General features: G+C 44.4%; 3 protein-coding genes across 7 annotated transcripts; all 3 read left to right on the forward strand.

Annotated features, from left to right (window-relative positions):
- Positions 1 to 568: 568 nt before the first annotated feature.
- LOC124665233 (disease resistance protein RPM1-like) lies at positions 569 to 7,769 on the forward strand. Of its 5 annotated transcripts, none has more exons than XM_047202655.1 (4): positions 569 to 872; positions 3,436 to 3,507; positions 3,779 to 6,904; positions 7,328 to 7,769. In XM_047202655.1, exon 3 carries the CDS (start codon positions 4,104 to 4,106, stop codon positions 6,885 to 6,887), a length of 2,784 nt encoding a protein of 927 aa, XP_047058611.1. In that variant the 5' UTR covers positions 569 to 872; positions 3,436 to 3,507; positions 3,779 to 4,103; the 3' UTR covers positions 6,888 to 6,904; positions 7,328 to 7,769. The 5 variants fall into 5 exon arrangements, with proteins under 5 accessions (XP_047058611.1, XP_047058613.1, XP_047058609.1 ...); XM_047202657.1 differs by having other exon boundaries at positions 569 to 820; XM_047202653.1 differs by lacking the exon at positions 3,436 to 3,507.
- Positions 7,770 to 13,714: 5,945 nt separating this feature from the next.
- LOC124665496 (sm-like protein LSM3B) lies at positions 13,715 to 16,048 on the forward strand. The gene is made up of 3 exons (XM_047202904.1): positions 13,715 to 13,930; positions 15,124 to 15,219; positions 15,737 to 16,048. Exons 1-3 carry the CDS (start codon positions 13,811 to 13,813, stop codon positions 15,815 to 15,817), a joined length of 297 nt encoding a protein of 98 aa, XP_047058860.1. The 5' UTR covers positions 13,715 to 13,810; the 3' UTR covers positions 15,818 to 16,048.
- A 431-nt stretch (positions 16,049 to 16,479) lies between these two features.
- Positions 16,480 to 17,231, forward strand: LOC124661214 (protein BOLA2-like). Its single transcript, XM_047199076.1, has 3 exons — positions 16,480 to 16,600; positions 16,690 to 16,712; positions 16,816 to 17,231. The coding sequence occupies exons 1-3, from the start codon at positions 16,538 to 16,540 to the stop codon at positions 17,012 to 17,014; spliced, it is 285 nt and encodes a 94-aa protein (XP_047055032.1). The 5' UTR covers positions 16,480 to 16,537; the 3' UTR covers positions 17,015 to 17,231.
- Positions 17,232 to 20,568: the final 3,337 nt, after the last annotated feature.

Here is a 20,568-nt window from a genome sequence, read left to right on the forward strand (position 1 = left end):
TCACGGCGAGTCCGGCTCGAACACCAACAGTTAGAACTGTCAGAGTGTTCTTTCTTTGCAGCGAATATGGTCACGGGTCAATTGAAGCTGCTAGTGGCGGTTTTTGGATGTTCGTCATCGAAAGGACCAACAAGGATATTATTACCAGCTAGATTTTTCAGTTTGGGTGACTTAGAGTGAGTAAGAGTATTCTTTCTTGGCAGCGAACATACGATTGCAGCGAAGCCAACACTAGTTAGGATTCCTTATTTTGCAATATTTCAACTATGTATTAGTTTGTGTAAACCATGTTTACAAATTATGTGTTAGTTTGTGTCAAACCATATTCCCAATTATGTATTAATTTGTGTAATATTTGGAACTATATTTAATGAAAAAGGAAAAAAATAAGTAGGAAAAAAATATATCAGGCCGCTGGAGGCACCATACCCAAATGGACGCGTGGACAAAAGGACCATTTTAGCGAGCCAAACTGACGTAGACAATTTGGATGTGCCTTTTGCGTCGCCATTGTTCCATCTTCTCCAGGTCAAAAAAAAAAAAAAAAAAAAAAGTGTTCCATCTTCTCTCCTCCTGATCCCCATTCCAACTACGCCGCCCCCTCCATCTCCGGTCCACTCCGTCGCCGCCTCACTTCCCCACCCCGCCGCCCCATCTAGCCCCTACTCCGCTGCCGCCTTATCACAACACGATGGAGGTGCCTCGTGGCTGAAGCCTGAAGGGGCTGCGTTCCGCCCAAAGAAGCAGGGGCAGCAGGGAGAAGGCGCCAGCAGCAACTCCGGCACAGCCCAAATTCGATTCCGTGGGCGGTAGCTCCAATGTCAGTATCGAGTCCTTTGGTTAATCTTGGTATGCCGATAGCTAATTATAAGGTGCATATTCTAATCTTTGCTTATTTCTTAATATAAATTCGACCCGGAAGGCTTTTAAGCTGAACATAAGGAAGTGGTGCGCGGACCCACAGGAAGTTACCAATATATCATTAGATTAGTGAATTCCCACGCGCCAAACAGGCTTTGTATCAGAAAAAATATCCCTACATTGCAACTATATCCTTTTTTTTTTCAAAAAACACAAAAGCATTGCGTTTTGATGCATCTATTCTATCTATCTATTCTATACTAAAAGCTAAATAAAGGGATTTAATAGAGCCACCACGTTGATCCACATCATTTAAATTAATTATGTTAGTCAGATCTGAAATAAATGACTGAGATTTTACGTAACATTAGTAGTTACGAACATGTTGGCCACACTTTATGGTGCGAATATCACGTCTTGGACCCATGTACTCTTTTTTTTCTTCAATCTTCTATACTAAAAGCAAAATAAAGGGATTTAATAGAGCCACCACGTTGATCCACATCATTTAAATTAATTATGTTAGTCAGATCTGAAATAAATGGCTGAGATTTTACGTAACATTAGTAGTTACGTAACATGTTGGCCACACTTTATGGTGCGAATATCACGTCTTGGACCCCTGTACTCTTTTTTTTTCTTCAATAAAGCAATATATTACTTTAGTCCGTTTTCTAGACCAGGCCATACACGGGACTGAGTACTAGACATTGGCTGAGACGCATACGCGGGATTGCCATTGGCTGAAACGTCGTAGACGGGACTAGCCCCTAGCTCCATTTAAAGAATTGTTGAACCGCACGTGGTGGAAGAGAGATTGATGCCTAAGGATATTAAAATTCTAGGATATGCATAACTGATTTATTAATTTATTAAATACATTTTAAAATATTTCTTATAACAATGATTTATAATTTTAGATATTTATATGTTTTGATATATTTGATCAAATTATATAATGTTTCGGTGTAACTACCAAAACGTAGAGTACCTATATATTTTTTGAAAAATTGAGTACACATGAAAATATTATCCGAATACCAAAAATTAATGAAGTAACGACGATGTTAACCGTAGTGCAATACATACTTCCTCTATTTTTATTTACCATGCGTTTCGAGTTTACTTAAAGTCAAATTTCGTAAAGTTCGACCGAGATGTAGCAACAAATATCAATATCGGTAATACTAATATGAGCTACATTTTATAATGATTCATATAGAAATAAATTTATATTTTAGATCTTTATATTTTCTTCCATATATTTCGTCAAACTTTATAAAGTTTAACGACTAAACCTAGAACACAAGGCAATTATCGAAAAAATCTATAATTTAGTGCATATAAATGGCAAATTTATTTGATTGCCGTGTGACAAAAAAACACAAAACGCCTGCATATGTTCGAAGTCGTGGAATTGTAAAATTAATGACTCAGTGGTGGCTACTATGTACATTATTTGTATGATTGAGTACATACAAACGCTTAAGAAAGTTTGGGGCATTGAGTCATGGAATTTTAAGATTAATGAAGACACGATATTAGTCGCACTATCGATGAAACGTCTCTCACACTAGAAAAATTCTCGGCACAATTACACAATTACACAAAAGGGCTAGGTCAACATATTCTTGCAAGGATGAGAATGTCCCTCCAATCAAGGGATATTTCGACTTAACAAGACACAAAAAGTCAAACATTCAAAATATTTTGGCTTAATGATACTCACATGGCTAAGCTCACAAATTTCAGATTGAGATGTTTCATATTTAGTATCCACGGTGTGTTAAAAAGCTTACAGTTAATTCTTATGAATTATTTTGGCAGATATTGCTTCTTTTATACGGTAGACATATTTGAACTATTATTTGTTTCTTTATTCGATGTGTAAAAATAAACGTAAGTGCATGTTTCATTCCTATTCCGTAGAAAAACTACTAATTAATACTTTCAGATCCCCGAAGTTGCTACTTGAATACTTGATATTTAGTTCACCAAAATATTTGCTAAATTTTAAGAACAATTCACTTCATGGGAAACAATGTTATATCAACAAAACCATATTTTTATTTCCTGAATAATTTCAACCAATTACAGATGCTGCCCTCGCATTTGCGAGGGCCACTGTGCTAGTTGATAGAAAAGAAGGTTATATGTACAAGTCACTGAGAGGACGAACACCCCACCTTACAACTCGACCCAAGAGAGAGAACCTTGTTAACTCATTGCTTTTGTAGTTGATTTTACTTCATTTGTCGAACTGTTAGTGTTACCGAATGATAATTTTGGTTTGTGAAGAGCTAATTATAAGGTGCATTTTCTAGCCATTATAAAATATCCAACAATGGAACTATATCTGTCAGTATGATTGATTGATAAAACGGTGCTTTTGTAGTTGGTTTAACTTGATTTGTCGAACTGTTAGTGTTTACCCAATGGGGATATGGTTCTGCACTGCTGATAATTTTTGGTCGACCTTGATGTTCAAATATTTCATTCTCATGTACAGAGTGTGCTCAAGACTTGATAGTTTTTCACACAATCTAAGTTGTATTGTTTGTACATGCCTTCTAGAATTTGGAAAGCTGAGATGACGATGTGTACAGGATAGACTCTTCTGATATTGATCCACCTGCTTTCATTTAGGTACAGCTTATTAGTTTGACTTGCAGATCCTTGTAAATTAAATGATTCACTAGGTTACAATTTGGTCTCTGTAAAAAATAGGGTAAACTATTGTGTTAACTCATCTCCTCGGATCCTTTGCTTTTTCTCCTGTTAAAGCACACCACAACCGTGCAATAGTCTGTTGTTTTTGAACTTGTTACATATTTGTTAGCTTATTAGAATTTTCATCTAACTCTTGCAATATTCTAAATTTCTGAACTTGTATTACTCTGATTTGTCTTGTTTCCAGGACCATGCGTACAAGATGGTCATTGTCTGCAACGTTAAAGCAGAAGGTGTTGTTTGCTGAGTTGCAGGGTGTTGATTGCTAGAGGTCAAGAATGTTTTTACATCTCGTTATATTTAGCATGCCTTGGAGATGATTTTGTTTGCTCAACTTAGCTTGACGTTGTAGCATGATCTATCCTCCGAATGCAAATGGTTGCATGTATGAATGGACAAGTGATGGATGCATGCGTGAACCTTCAGGTGAGCAACAGTCAAGGCCTGTCTCAGCTTGGAAGAGGAGAAAGAAAGACTTGGAAGAGAATCTTTTGACTTGAGCCTCAACAACCATGGCAGAGGCTGTTGTCGGGCAGCTGGTGGTCAAGCTCGGCGCGGCGCTAGTGAAAGAGGCGGCAACCTTTGGCGGGTCACTGCTGTTCAAGGAAGCATCCACCCTGAGGGTCCTCTTCGGCAAGATCCGCATGGCCAAGGCAGAGTTGGAGAGCATGCAGGCATACCTGCAGGAGGCAGAGCGGTTCAAGGACACCGACAGGACCACAACCATCTTCGTCCGTGAGATCAGGGGCCTTGCCTTCCAGATTGAGGATGTCGTCGACGAGTTCACCTACAAGCTGGAGGAGGTCAAGCATGGAGGGTATGCCGCCAAAATGAAGAACAGGCTCAAGCACATTAAGACCTGGCGCCGCATGGCGTCCAAGCTCCAAAAAGTCGAAGACAAGCTGCAGGATGCCAAGCAGAGGAAGAAGGATTACACCGTCATTGCAGGAATCGACAGATTTACTTCTGCCATCAGATCAATGAATCAAGGTCAAGCTTTGCACTTCACCAGGGATGAGGACCTTGTGGGGGTCGAGGAGAACAGGGATATGCTGATACGATGGCTGACCGGTGGCGGTGGCGGCGGTGGTGGTGATGATTCAGAGCAGAGGAGCAGCAAAGTCACCACGGTGTGGGGGATGCCTGGTGTTGGTAAAACCACTCTGGTTGCTCATGTGTACAGTACCGTGAAAGTGGATTTTGACGCCGCAGCCTGGGTAACTGTGTCGGAGAGTTACCGCATCGAAGATCTGCTGAAGAAGATCGCCACCGAGTTCGGCATCACAGTCAATGCCGCAAACAATGAGATGAGAGGCCTAGCAGAGTCCATCCACAACTACCTTCAAGGTAAAAAGTACATCTTGGTCCTGGATGATGTCTGGACTGCGCGCTGTTGGTCGGAGATAAAAAATATCTTTCCAACTTCTAATTGTACTGGGCGATTTGTTATCACATCAAGAAAGCATGAAGTGTCACTGTTGGCAACTAGGGAGTCTGCAATTCACTTGGAACCACTACAAGCACATCACTCCTGGTTGTTGTTCTGCAAAGGGGCTTTCTGGAATGATGATGATAAAGAGTGCCCATTGGAGTTGCAGAATTTGGCTTTGATGTTCATAGCAAAGTGTCAAGGCTTGCCCATCGCTCTTGCATGTATTGGCCGCCTACTCTCCTGCAAACCCCCAACTTCTGCCGAATGGGAGAATGTGTACATGGGTTTGGATTTGCAGTTGGTGACAGATGTGATCCCTGATGCTCATATGGTTCTAAAGGTCAGCTTGGAGGACCTTCCATACGGTTTGAAGAATTGTTTCTTACACTGCGCATTATTCCCAGAAGATTATGTACTAAAAAGGAGGACGATACTGAGGCAGTGGATTGCCGCGGGATTTATCAGGGAAAAGGAGAACAGAACACTGGAGGAAGTGGCAGAGGGATACTTAATGGAGCTTGTGAACCGAAGCTTATTACAGGTAGTTCGGAGGAATCATGCTGGACGACTGAAACACTGCCGGATGCATGATATCATACGCCTTCTTGCCCTCAACAAAGCAAAGGAGGAATGTTTTGGTGACGTGTATAATGGCTCTGCTGCTGGCACACGCCGCCTATCAATACATGTTAAAAACTTTGAACAACTGAGCCGATCTGGTGCAACACATCTCCGTGCGCTCCATGTTTTTGAGAGGTATATCAATGTTGATTTTCTGAAGCCTATCCTGACATCTTCGAACTTGTTGTCGACGTTGGATCTGCAAGGTACCAATATCAAAATGCTGCCCAATGAGGTATTCGATTTGTTTAATCTCCGTTATTTGGGCCTTAGATGTACCGATATCGAAAGCCTGCCTGAAGCAGTGGGGAGGTTACAAAACTTGGAAGTCTTGGATGCTTCCGATACTAAGCTGACGTATTTACCAAACAATGTCGTAAAACTCCAGAAGTTGAGATATCTGTACGCCCACACTGCTACTGGTGCATTGGAGGCATTAGAAAATTTCAGTGGTGGAGTTAAGGTGCCTAATGGCATCCAGCACTTGGCAGGACTACAGGCTCTTCAGTGCGTCAAAGCCACTCCAGAGTTTCTGCACGAAGTTGGAGCTCTAATAGAGCTAAGAACATTCGATGTATGCAACGTGCAGAGTGAAAACTCTACTGATCTGGGCAATGCTATCGCCAAAATGATCCATCTTGTTCATCTTGAAATTGGCACTGCAGCTAAGAGTGATGTGCTGCAGCTGGAAGGGCTTTCTTTACCCCCAACCCTTTCTTGGCTTGGTTTAGTAGGGCAGCTAGACAAAACATCGATGCCTCAACTTTTCACTTCTTGGTCACTCCTTAATAGCCTTACTCGGTTACACCTGGTATTCTCCAATATTGATGAGGAAAGTTTTTCCTGTCTATGTGTGTTACATGGTTTACGCTCTCTTGAACTAGTTAAGGCTTTTGAAGGGAAGAGGTTAGATTTTTACGCAGGGTCATTTCCACAACTTCGGTTTCTACGCATATGGTGTGCGGCAAAGCTCAACCAAATTGGAATAGAGGACAGTGCGATGCAAAACCTTGTCATGCTATCGGTCGTATACTGTTCCGAGCTAAAGGTCCTTCCTGATGGTATTGAGCATCTTAGAGCACTTGAGAAATTACGTCTGGTAGACACGTCAGAAGAGCTGGTTGAGAAACTCCTGCAAAATAGAGATTCAGATGAATGCAGCGAAGATCTAATGAAGATTAGCCACATAAGGAATGTTACAGTTGAACTGACACGGACAGGACTTCTGGAAAGGATTAGGTGATTGTCGCTGCTTCCAAGGTTAGGTTTTCCTGTTTCATATTTGTGCATATAAATCTAATTAATGTGGTTCCTTTCTCCATGCTCATGTGTATCTTCTTCAACTAGACTAGAAGTATGCAACTAGATGACCCATAACTGGTAGCACTGATCATAGAAACAAGTAACTGGTTATGCAATTTCCATTTTCCTTGTATCCACCACGTGGGTTTCAAGTCCTCATGGACTCAAATCTGACTCCTATTTGTCCTTTGTTAAGATGGCTTCTAGTTCCTCATACGTGCATGTTCTCTCGTTTTAAGTTTGTTAAGAGAAAATGATGTGTGTTTTCATGCTTTTCCTAAATTAAGAGACCGAGTGAACCTGCTATTTACGAGCATCAGAGATACAGAGATTCATTTACTCCCGTGACTGAGACTGACTCGATTTTCTGATTATTATCAGATTCTGCAGTGCAATGTCAAGCACATTCTGCTCACTTGGAAGGAGAAAATGATGTTAGTCTGTTGACTGCTGTTAAGGAGAGTCTTTCGAACATATCCCGTCCCATATTAAGGCTCTGAGCTTGGGACGCTGTGAGGTGTTGCACCAGTTACATCTGTTGCTAGATGAGATTCTGGGCCCGGCCTTGTTACTGAAAATGAACTGAGTTGGTGGTGCGCAATCCTGAAGAGGAGACCATGAGAGGCTCTGCGACAATGCCAACACATGTGGTCTTCTTCCATGCTGTGCCTGTGTGAGATGAGTATTCTGCTCAGCTGTTAGTTGTAGTTTCTGTTGCCTATGTACTTTCGTTGGCGTGATAATATTTGTTATCGGGAGCATGCTAATATCCTGCTGGAAGCTCATTCTGCAGTGTTGCTATAGTTTAAAGACTATTAAATTCTGTGACGAACATGGGGAGCTAAGCTGTGCTCCTGCTATCGAAAAACTTGTCTTTCTTTTTGAAAGCAAAAAAACTTTGTTGCATCAGAATTGATATATTTTTTTTCTCGAACACACGCCTAGACGTGTGTCTTTGTATATTAGAAGAAGACCGTCAAGATGACGGGAAAGTTACAGCGTTGGTAGCAAGGCTACAGCAGAAGGCAAAATAAGAAACAAAGAAAACAAGAGAAGAGCACAAGAGAGAACAAAACAAAATATATACAAGGCTAACATTCTGTTAGCCTGCATCAGAATTGATATATATTGGTGCTATGGCTGAATCACGTGCAAAAAAGGCATGCAAGTTAGCTTCTCGGTGATTGTTGATGGAATGTTCATCCACACAGGTGTGAATCAAATTGAGTAGTTTCAGTTAGGTTTTAAATATTTTCTTTCAATTATACGATCATGCACTTTATTTCTCTGATTGGCCAACTTGCCACTTACTGGAGCGAATGAATTTTAATTTTTGCTAAAAATGATCATTTCTTGCTTACATCCATTGTATCCTAGTTTCGATCCATCTTTATCGATCATTCTTAAAAACATAACTTGCATACAAGCACTCAAACGATGTTATCATACTCAGCCGCAATTTCAATTAAATTACCATTATCATTCGACAGTAATCATGCCTTTTCAACTTCAGCAGATTGTTAGAATTTGAGGGCCTCTTTGATTTTTCGGATTTACAAACGTTGGGACTTGGAAAAACACATAATTGTAACGACATGCCCCTTTAATCCTATAGAGCTGAATTTGTAGCAAAGACCGTTTGATTGTCAAATGGTCAACAGACCAACAAAGTATTCTTTCCAAAAGGTTGGAGTGAATGAGGGTAGTTTTGTCGTGATGTTGTTACCAGAGTCCCCACCGGCGAAGAATCCCACAGACGTCTCGGTTGATACTGCTCTCCTGGACCCACCATCAGCGTGGGGTTGTGCCGGCAAATCCTATACACCGCAACGGGCGGTGTATACGATCGACACCAAGTACCTCCGCCTGTCTGTCGTGTCGCTCGTGCATGCATCGAGGAGGAAGATGAGACGCGTGGATGGATGCAGAACTCGCCGACGATAGGGCTGACGCAGCCGCAGTGCCCGATGGAGGTAAGGCCAGGACCTCGCCGGAGACCGGGAGGAGTGCACGCGAATAATTAAACCGGGTGCACGGACGAATCATGCGCATGGTGAGTTGTGATCCCACCAGGATTTCACTTTTAGTGTATTTTATTATTTTAGTTCAAATTATGGTGTTAAAGTTTAAACTATAAAAAGCAAAATGCACTACAAGTGGAATTTATATGGGATCTCACTTGACACCCTAATCATGCGTCAGCAATCACAGAGGAGAAAATGGGCATAAATTTGCAGATGTTTTACTTCAGTCATCCATCCATCATCTCGTTTCTCTGTCAATGCTTCTACGCGGAGAAGCTAGCTAACCCGCTGCTTTCTTTTGAAAGGCACGGGCTTTTGCTCGTCACGTCCAATCTTGCCGTTCGTCAGAGTGAAAGATGTGTTGGTTTCATCCTCCTGTATCTTTGTAGCACCACTCTTCTCCCCTTTCCACGACGTACCGACGCTACTCCTAGCTGCCTTTCGCTCCGTTCAACGTCAGCTAGCATCAAGTAAACGTTTGCAGCACACCCGAGAAAGCTCGAAACTTTCGGGTGAGATCCATCCATCCAAGAAGAACGAGCCGTATGTCCAAACGAAGCACAAAGAAACTTAACTTAGGGCATCTCCAACCGGCCGATCCAAACGGACGCGCTGGGCCGTTCGTTTTGGGCCGTTTGCGTAGCCGCCCGGACACGCGGACAGCGCCCCGCGTCCCCGTGTCCGTTTGGGTCGCACGCGGCGCCCAACGCGGAGACCCAAAGAGACGCCACGTGGTTCGTCTTCGTTGCGCGGCGCTGCGCCATGGCAGGCCTCGACGGGACATCTATGGTGGGCGGTGGAACGCGCGGGAAAGATCCCGCACGCACCAAGGTTCCCGCGCGCGAAAACGCCATTGGCGCGCGCTCGCGCCCAAGTTTCCGCCAGACCGCCGGCTATAAAAGACGGCGGCGGTCTCACACAGACCGCATCACCGTTCTCTCCCTCCACCTTCTCCGGCGCCATGCCGCGCACCCTGCAGGCCACATGGGCCAAGCTCTCCTCGCCGCCCGGGCCGAGTTCCCGCGGACGGAGGAGGAGGAGCGCGCGGACTCGCGGTGGGTCGCCGCCGACGAGGCGCTCCGCGTCGCTGCCGAGGCGGCGGCAAAGAAGGCCGGTGACGCCGAGATGGTGGAGGCGGCCGCGGAGGGCTGGCACGAGACCGCGGACGGCTGGTACGCGGCCGCGGAGGAGGGGGCGGCCGCCGCGGAGGAGCCCGTCGCCGAGGAGGACCTCGCTGCGAACATCAACGCCGCCATCGAGGAGCGTCTCGCCGACCTCACGCGCGTGACGAAGGAGCACGAGGGCATCCGGCGGGCCGGCCGCCGCCGCGCTAGGCGACCTCCTCGGCCGGAAGAACGAGCCGCTCGCTATGCGAGCAGCCCGTCACCTCATCGAGATGCCGGTCGCCGAGCGGCGCGCCCGGGAGGATGCCGAGTCGGCGGAGCGCGGCCGGCAAGAGCGCATGCGCCGGCGGCGGGGAGAACCACGAGGCCCGGGCCCCCGCCCGCGTCCGCCCGGAGGCGCGCACCGCCGTGGAACGCGCCGCTCGCGGAGAGGTGGAGCTATGCGGGAAGCGGATGATTCCGCCGCGAGAGGCGGAGCGCGAGCGCGCCCGAGGTGCGCGGACGGAAGGAGGAGGATGATGGCCTCCGCCCAAGCTGCCGCCGCCCGCGCCGCCGGCCGACGCGCCACCCGGCCCGTAGGCCGGGTGGAATCCTCACGCGTACGGGCCGCCCGCGTCGAGTGAAATCCACGGCCCGACGGCGAGCCGGCGAGGTGTCGCCGGCGAGCCGCCGGCCCCGTACGTATTTAGGATAGAAGTAGTAGCTAAAAAAAAATGTAATGAATCTCTTTAATGAAAAATATTGTTTGTGCCTATGACACGCGGGCCAGGTGCGGACGCGAGCGACCAGCCTTTCGCGTCCGCGGCCACGCAAACCCGGCCAAGATTTGGGCCGAGTTTGCGTCGATCCGGACGCCGCGGGCATCCGTTTTAGGGATGGGTCCGCGCGCTGGGCCAGGTTTTTGTCCGGCTAGACCATCCAGACGCGAGGGCGTGGGATGGGTCACCCGGTTGGAGATGCCCTTAATGGAGCAGATTTGTCAACGGGGCAATACAAATGCATATATCCGTCACCTGTCAACCGATCGGGTACAACTAGCTAACTGCCCCACGCTGATGACATCTGAATGCGCCGGCCAAGGATTATCTGCGCATAAAAAGCCGTGTGGATGTACGTAGTCGGGCGTGGATCATCGGATGGATGGCGTTCAATATGTTTCATGTCATGCGTGGATAAAACAAATCTGGGCGGACAGCGGTAGTTCGATCTTAATTCGGATTTGGAAGGGTCCAGAAGCAAGACGACGATAGGGACAAGATACAGAGAGGACGACAAGCGGCGAGGTAGCAAAATGGAACAAAGAATCAAAGATCAGTCTGACCCGTTGTTTTCTTCTGTAGCTCTAGATAAGCATATGTAAAACAACAAGTGCAGCTTCAGAACAGAACAATCTTGATCATAATTTAGTTGAACGGAAGAGGCTCAATGTACGCCCGTGACAGGGAAGAAAATGACCTGTGTAAGTGGTGCTGTGAACTAGAAGTCTCGGGTTAGTTTCTTTTTTCTTAGAAAGTACTTTGTCAGTTCTAAATTAGTTGTCTCGGGTTTCTTAAAAATAAGTGAACCTATGCACTGAAACACGAATGTAGATCAAATCTAAGCTAAGGTGCAACAACTAATTCGAAACGGATACAGTAAACGACTTGGGTCTTTTACAATTTGATCTAACCTCCTAATCTAGCCACCGCCTCCTCCTAACCTACCGGGTCGCCCCCGCTCGAGCGATCCCGGAGGATCTGTGCCGCCGCCTCCAGTCCGCCCCTCTCCGGCCCCGCTTGGCTGCTGCCGCTGCCCTCGCCGGCGGCGGTGGCGGCACCCTTCTCGCCAAAGGCGGAGGGCAGGAGAGGGGCATTTGGGGGGGGGGGGGGGAGGTGTCGGCGGGGTTGGGTGAACTTTAGAGGAGAGTTGCGGTGGGCGACACGGAGGTTTGCCGGCCGGCGGTGGCCTACGGCGGCGCTGGGGTTCCGGTGGCAGCGGAGGCTTGATCTGGGCCGAGTCGGTTGCTTGGGCCGTTCCCACCACGCCTGTAGCCGAGCAGGTTGACTTCCTCAATCGCGACACGTTGTCTCCTCCTCTGCTGTCGGCCGATGGCGTGGGGGTTGTTGGCGCGGCTTCTTTGAATAAAGGTGGTTGTCCTAGGGTTCCTCTTGCGCGAAGATGAAGATCTGCCTGAGTGTGTCCTTCTTTGATCTGGCCGAGATGCATCACCGGCCAGTGTAACAGTGCACATATTGCCTGGAGTTTGCCGGACATGGTGGTATTCGGTCGTGCGCACCCATGCGTTTATTCCGACGGTTTGATTTCGGAGGGAGCATCACGATGCTCTGTTCTTTCTCGCCATACAGTGACTTTGATCCTGGGTGAAGTCAGAGGCGGAGAATATCATGATGGCCAGATTGGGAGGTCTAGCAATGGAGGTCAAAGTCTATGCGCTGGTGAGGAACTTGCTTGGTGTTCTGGGCTTGCAGCAGCAGTATGAAAGTGTAAGTGGCACACACATGTGAAGTTCAGAGTCCTTCCATTCAGGATGAAGATCCAAGGTCTGGCCTTAATTGGTTGTGCCTGGCAATGATCTTGTTGAAGGTATTGTTTTAAATGCGCGGACTATCTTCAGTGTGAAAACCTAAGATCTTTGATCCGCGACGACGGCGTTGGTGCACCGTTCACTTCTTGGAGTCATCGCTTTTGAAGAGTCTAGAGTTCAGATGTTGTCATGGTGGTGGTTGTATTGTTGTTGCTAGGGCCGGAATGCTATGGCGGGATTCTTTTTTCTTAGCTTAAATTGCTAGGAAATTCAGTTCTCACGATCCCCGAATTTAAGATCTCTCTACCACCAGTGTGGCCGCATGAGAAAGTCTGCCAACTTTGGCTTTTTAACTTCTTGGAAGGCGAGTTCATAGGGATCGAATTAACATGGTGGAGCAATACCGCCAAGGAAGCGGCTATCCACATCGTGATGTCGAGTGTATTTCTTAAACATAATTGATTATGTAAACAATAGATGTCGTAATACATCATACATGCCTTCTAACCACAGAGCAAGAACGCAAAGTGCCTAGCTTCACAAATAAGAAAAATGATGAAAGAACTCTTGAAGAAGATACTGAAAATCCTATATCGAGCTAGGCAACCATCACTTATCCTCGACAACTCCGACTCGAAGCTATAATCTTCAAGTGGCCTTGATCTTTTATGATCCATACCAGTTAATGGCCCGCATATGGTTCTTCCATGATCTATATCTTCATATGAAGATGTCAATGAATTGTTCTACTCGGTATTGTTTTTAGGGAAGTTCCGCTCAGAGCTTAATTCAGGTTCTAAAACTTTTTTTTTGAGTCGATATGTCCTAAAACATAAACCCTGTTCATTAATCTTTACCATGAAACCCTAATTTCGGATTAGCCTTTTTATGTGTAAGTTTGGGCTTAGCCCTTTTTTTATCGTTAGCTGGAACGTCAAACTTGGGCTTAAAATAAGCCCACCAGGCCCGTGAACACATGCCCGGGTGATATTGCGCCTTGACGTGGCCCCTTCTAGGCGCACAGAGAAAGCCCGTTAAACCAAAGGCCCAGCACGCAGCAGGGCATCCAGCCATCCACCCAAAACCGCGAGCATCTCCGGAGCGCCGACGGCGAGTTCGATTGGGTAGGCGGAAGCTAGGGTTTAGGTCTTAGTTCCGGAGAGCGACAGCAGTAGAAGCGTCGGCGGAGGCGATGGCGTCGGCGGAGGAGGAGATCGCGGTGAAGGAGCCGCTGGATCTGATAAGGCTCAGCCTCGACGAGCGCATCTACGTCAAGCTCCGCTCCGACCGCGAGCTCCGCGGCAAGCTCCATGTAAGCACTCCCGATTCTCTTCAGATTGCTTGTTGTTGCCTGCGCGGCTGCGCCCTGTTTGTGGTTCACTGGGGATGGAACAAATTCCTGGTTACACTGGCCTGCAGCGATTCGTTATGCGCGAGGAGGAGGAGGAGGAGCTTTTAGGCTCCCGATTCCGTCCCCTTTTTGTTTGTTTAGGTCTTATATCCTCGCTGCTTTTAATAATGTCATCACTGAAGCAAACGCGAATTAAATGTGTCAGGTTTATTCCTAATGTAATTTAGGAGGTTATAATGCGTCCATGTGCAAGAACAGAAATACATCATGGTAGGAATTCCACAAAGACAAATATAAGCATTTCAATAACATGAAACACAGGGCGTTCAACAGGTTTCTTTGTAACACTGGTTACACTGGCCTGCAGTGATTCGCTATGTGCTAGGAGGAGCTTTTAGGCTCCCGATTTTGTCCCCCTTTTGTTTGTTTAGGTCTTATATCCTCGCTGCTTTTAATACTGTCGTCACTGAAGCAAATGCGAACTAAATGTGTTAGTTTATGCCTAATGTAATTTAGGATCTTAATGCGTTCATGTGTAAGAACAGAAAGATTCCATGGTAGCAATTCCATGAAGAAAAAAAATAAGCATTTCAATAACATAAAACATAGGGCATTCAACAGGTTTCTTTGTAACACTGGTTACATTGGCAGTGATTCGCGATGCACAAGGAGAGGAGTTTTTAGGCTCCCATTTTCATCTCCTTTCTTTTTTTGCTGTTTAGGTCATATCCCCACTGTTTTCTCTAAATGTCCTCACTGTGCTTCATACCTGAAGTGATCCAAATGTGTCAGTTTATGTGTACTGCGATGTAAAAGGTTTGGTATGTTTGTGTGCATTATAACAGAAAAATGCGTTGGTAGAGATTTGACATATATAATGACAACCATTTCAATAACAGGAGGGACTGCGAGGGATAGCAGGTTTGTTGGTAGCATGGGATGAGTTCCGGGTGTATGTGATTGTTATTTTAAGTATGCCTTTGGCAACATGGTGATTTTTGTTTACTAATTTGTTGAGAATTATCGGGATCACAACGTTATATATATGATGTGCATGTTGCAATCCTATGTTGCGCTGCTCTGCAATGTTTTTGCTGTTAATACATGTAAGGCATCGTGGAATGATAGTTGCTGATGTCTCCCTTGTTGCCCAGGCATATGATCAGCACTTAAACATGATCCTTGGAGATGTTGAGGAGATTGTAACAACTGTTGAAATCGACGATGAAACATATGAAGAAATAGTGCGGGTAAGTTTTTGACCTTTTGTTATTATTTTATGATTACGTTGTGATGTCAACACTTATGGAGCTCATGTTAGGAATGTCCAACACAGTCCGCCAGGGATAAATGATGGCAATTGTTGCATGCAAATCGACAATTTAGGGCTTTGTTCAGCATGTGTATTTGAAATGTATGAGTAATATTGCCTAAGGCACGCTGAAATGTACGAGTAATATTGCTTAAGGCACGCCAAAATATCCTTGCACCCATGGATTTCTGACATTATTATCCACTAAATATCATACAAGGGCAATGCTTGTTGAATCTTTAACATCCTGGAGCTCTACGAGTCTGATACAGTGTGGCGTTTTATCCATTGAATATCATGAGGGAATAGTTATTTGAATCTTTAATAACCCTGGAGCTTTATGAATGACTTGTTTTGGATGTACTCCTATGTAATTATTCAAGATAAGCTTATCTTTAAATTTGTCAGGAATATGTTGGTATACTAACTACTTGCAAATACTGTACATTTGGCAGACTACCAGGCGTACCATCCCCTTCCTTTTTGTCCGAGGAGATGGTGTTATATTGGTTTCTCCGCCCCTGCGAACTGCATGAGCCATGAAGTTTGATGGGAGGATCCTGCTGATTGCCAACTATGAATGATGTGCATTTGGTCAGCTGATGAAATGGATTGTGCGTTATCTGTTGCACTATCATTGTTGGACTGTAGTCTTAGCCTGTGATACAATTGTGTAACAGCTCCTTGTGTTTGAATTTATTGACTGAGCTGATGATATGGATTATGTGTTATGTGTTGCACTATCAATCTTGCTTGGGTTAATAGTATGTGGTCTTGCACACTTACAAGTGCTGTGAGCGTTTTGTTATACTAATATGGTGTAATCTAGGTGCATAGATTGGTAAAATCTACCATCCGCTGCATCTAGCGTGGTCTTGCAGTCTAGCTGGAATCTTTTGCTTCTTCGAACTGTTGCTTGATGCTTAGAAGCGATGTTATCTCAGCGCTGCAATTCTGAATTACCTGATGTTCTGTGAAATTCCCCAGCCATGGAAAATGACGAATTATTCGATTCCTAGCCCACTACGGCTCCTCGAAAAACAAACAGAACATCGTGATTCCCTCGGGGAAAAAAGAAGAGAACATCGTGACGGGCAAATTCGTGATTCTGCAGAGACCGAGACCACATCTGAAATATTATTCCTGGCAAGTTGAACAAGGTAGATAAACGGGGGCAGGCCAAACTGGAAGTCTTGCCTTCGCTCCGCCGGAACAGACAGAGACCGAGAGGACAGGGAGCCGCCGCTTCGCCAGCCATGGGCGTCACCAAGGAGGACGTGGAGGCCGCCGTCGCCGCCGCCCTCAGCCCGGCCCATCTCGTAAGCCTCCTTCCCATCCCCCTAAACCACTTCCGCCATGTGCCTTCTCCGCCTTAAACCCTAACTGCTGTTCTTGCTACGATTTTCAGGTGGTCACCGATACATCCGGCGGGTAAGCAGCCCACACAAATCCGCCGAAACTTTTCCTTTCTTTTCTCTCTACGCTTCTTCGATTGGTAGTCTTGATGTGGTTCGATTGATTGATTGGTGCGAAGATGCGGCGCGAGCTACGAGATCGAGGTGGTGTCGGACAAGTTCGAGGGGAAGCGGCTGCTGGAGCGGCACCGGATGGTCAACACCGCGCTGGCGCCCCACATGGCCGAGATCCACGCCGTCTCCATCAAGAAGGCGCTCACCCCGGCGCAGGCCCAGCCCCAGCCGGAGCCTGCCGCCGCTGAAAAGGCGCAGCCTTGATTTCGCTCGCTCCAAGGTCCAAGCACAATCGTCTCTGCCTGAATAATGTAGTAGCAGATGCATTTGCAGAACTGGAACTTCCGTAGTACTGATGCTCTATGCTGCTTAACTGATTGGATTTCACTGTCTGCTTGCTGTAATGGGTTTCATTGAGACCGCGTTGCATCATGTCCCTGAATTATGCCATATATGGTACACGGTGTGCTGATTCTGATTACGTTTCTCGCTGCAAGTTCGTTACTTGGATTGCTGTCTAATCTACCTGTTACTTAGGGGTTCAGATGACACATTGTTTTTTCTCCCCAAAGCCTACCTACACATATATGTTCCAGGTTGGTGCTACCGGATGGATTGCCATATCTTCCAATTGTTTCCAAGCTATTGGAATAGCAGATGCCTAGCCTGTGTTGGTATCTGCATCATAGTTTTATTAGTGGAAACAACGCCACTATGTCGATCTCTCTAATTCTATTCTTGGCTCAGAAGATGGATAGGCCGGCCGCTTCGTCTGTCGTATCTAATTCAGCTCTTCTATGTCTGTAAAAGGATTCCTCAAATTTGTCTAAATTTACATGTATCTTCTAGACACTTTTTTAGTGTATAGGTACATCCGAATTTAGGAAAAATCTCCAATATCCTTTTATGGATGGAGAGAGTACAAGATTTGACCTGATTCTAATCGTTGGAAAAGGTTAAAACTCAACCCTGGCGAAATGATCCATGAATTTCAGAGTTCAGCTGCCAATTGCATATAAGATAGCTGGAAATAACGCTGGAGTGTGCATATTAGATAATTTCAAGGGAGTCAGTTAACTTGACAACTACAATAGATGGCCAAGAGTCATCATACAAGCTGCTTCGGCTTCAAACTATACTCTCTTAAGGTATCTGTGCACAAACCCATCTCATTAGGTCAATCAGCTGCATTAACTTCACACTCATGAAACTTATGTATATTTCAAGCCAGATGATCATTTCACCCTTACTAGGTAATTAGAAAATTAAAATTTACCGCGAAAGAAGAAGGTAAAGAGGAAGGCAAATCCATCTTGACGACGTCAGGTTCTGTAGATAAGAAAATGTAACTAGTTTTAACCTTCAATATGACAGTCCAGTTACAGATTTGAGACATACCAGATGCTTCATCCTAAACCTTTCATCTGTCTGTTGTCAATTTTAAACTTGGCCCATGCTACAAAATAAGTAACCTAGCAATATATACATATACACTACCAAATGATAATTTATATATACAAGAAGATGACAACAATGAAAATTTCTTTTATTGTTGCTTACTAAAGTATGTACATGATCATTTTATATCAGTTATCTAGCATTTTATATCTATTAGGGTTCAAAACGTCATCAAATAGTTTGCTAAATCTGATGCCAAGCACAAAATTTATGGTTATACAAAAAAAAAAACTCTGCCAGCGTCAAACTGTATATCGAATATACAGTTTAAGTGTAAATGCTAGCTAAGAAGAAGGTATGCAAGGTCCAGAAATCAGTTGGTCCGATATTACTTCACTAGTTTTTCTTGTATATAGTCCGACAGGACCTAACTGTATTATATGTACACAAGTATAGGAACCAAACATATAAATTTGTGGCGTTTACCTAACAACAAAGATGTTGTAAAATCGCTAACAGAAATATTATGTTATCTCCCGTAAGTTTTGCATTTGACATATGAAAATACTCCAGTTCAAGTATTTTCTAGTTTGTTTGTTGTTGATAAATGTTATCTGGCTCATGCTGAAAAATATATACTGTAGCAGTATACAAAATAAAATAAAATACACTACAATGGTAGTTCCATACAGAACTCCAAAATCCATTTGTTTTCTATATCCATTGAGGGAATAACTTTTATGTACCCCTGTACTGTCAATATGAACTTCACACTAAAGGAATTCGTGGCAAAATATTTTTAGCCAGAACATTTGGACAATACTAGGTAAAACAGTATTAGAAAGTGATACAACATCATGAAGAGAAAGATGAGTATGAACACACTAGCAACCTGAAATATAAAATAATTCTGTACCATCAGATTTTTAGATGAAAACATGAAACTACTTTTAAGCTTCAATGTGCAAATCAAGTTCCCAATCTGACACACCTTCATTGTGTTTGTTTCTACAGCTCATGCTATAAAATCAGTACCATTGGAGTATGCACATGTACAAGAAGATCGAGCATATGATTTTATATCTATGGGCATCAGCAACCACAAAATTATTGTTCATACGAAAAGTAATATTGCTGGTGTGCATTGACATGTAAAATCCTAGTTCTACGATGTGACATCACCTACTACACAGATCAATGGTCTCATATTATATTACTGGTTTATCTCGTAAATGGTCCGATATAACCCTACAGTATTGGACACAAGTAGAGGATACCGCCATTAGAGCTCGTAGAAATAAAACAGCGGCACCCAACTAACAACAGAACTTCATAAAAATGGCTAACAATAGAAATATTATTCCATCTCCTGTTAATTGAGTAGGTGTCTTAGGTCTCAGTATTGTCGTCTGATCAACGAAGTGAAGCGTCTTATGAGTCTTAGCCTCATGAAAATTGTACGTGAATAAAATAGGGTTGCAAATTGTTTGGCTAATAAAGGTAGATCTGGAGGTAGTTTTAGCTGACTGTAAGCTGTGTTGGAGGAATAAAATATCGATGGTTTTCCTGCAAAAAAAAATTATAGGAAAATCAGGTGAAAACCGATACAAGCAGGCAGAATCCACATGAACACCGACACAACAGAGCCACATTGACAACTCATCGAAAACCACAAAAAGACGACAACCGTACTAACACAACCAACGGTGACCCGCTCCACCGAGCTAGCCTCCCACTACTGGCGAAGAGAAGAAGTCACGTCTGCGATGGGAGGAGCAGACCGGGATGCTCCCACAAAGAGGAGCTCACACATTCTAATCGATTGAGAACATCAATACCCAACACTGCTAATTGATGGAAGCATTTCGGAGAGGATTACATAAATTCTGAAAATAAAACCAGAGTGGGCACATTTCTACAAGTCAAGTTTACAACTACTAAAATATATGGTCATAGTCCACGAGAGTTAGTATTCCACATTGTATTACACCTGTAAGCTGATTCAGCTTCAAACTTCTCTCGAGTTACCTGCACAAACCCATCTCATGAGTTCAATCAGAAGTATTAGCGCCACACTTATGAAACTTGTGTATACTTAAGGCAAAATAATTTCAGCATTAGTAGGTAAAATGTAATTGGAAAAATAATAAATTGATGCGAAAGAGAAAGGCAATGCCATGTCCTGGCTAAAAATATTGTGCCACAAGTTCTTTAGTGTGAAGTTCATATTGAAAGTACAAGGGTACATAGAAGTTATTCCAGCAATCTGCATAGAAAATAAATGGATTTTGGAGTTCTGCATGGATCTTATATCTATCAGGCATTCATATATAACTTCATTATTTATTTTACTAAATCTGACAGCAACCACGGCATTGATGGACATACAATTTTTTTTGCTAGTGTCAATGTAAATGCTA

This window comes from Lolium rigidum, chromosome 6, assembly GCF_022539505.1.
Source record: "Lolium rigidum isolate FL_2022 chromosome 6, APGP_CSIRO_Lrig_0.1, whole genome shotgun sequence".
Lineage (NCBI taxonomy): Eukaryota > Viridiplantae > Streptophyta > Magnoliopsida > Poales > Poaceae > Lolium > Lolium rigidum.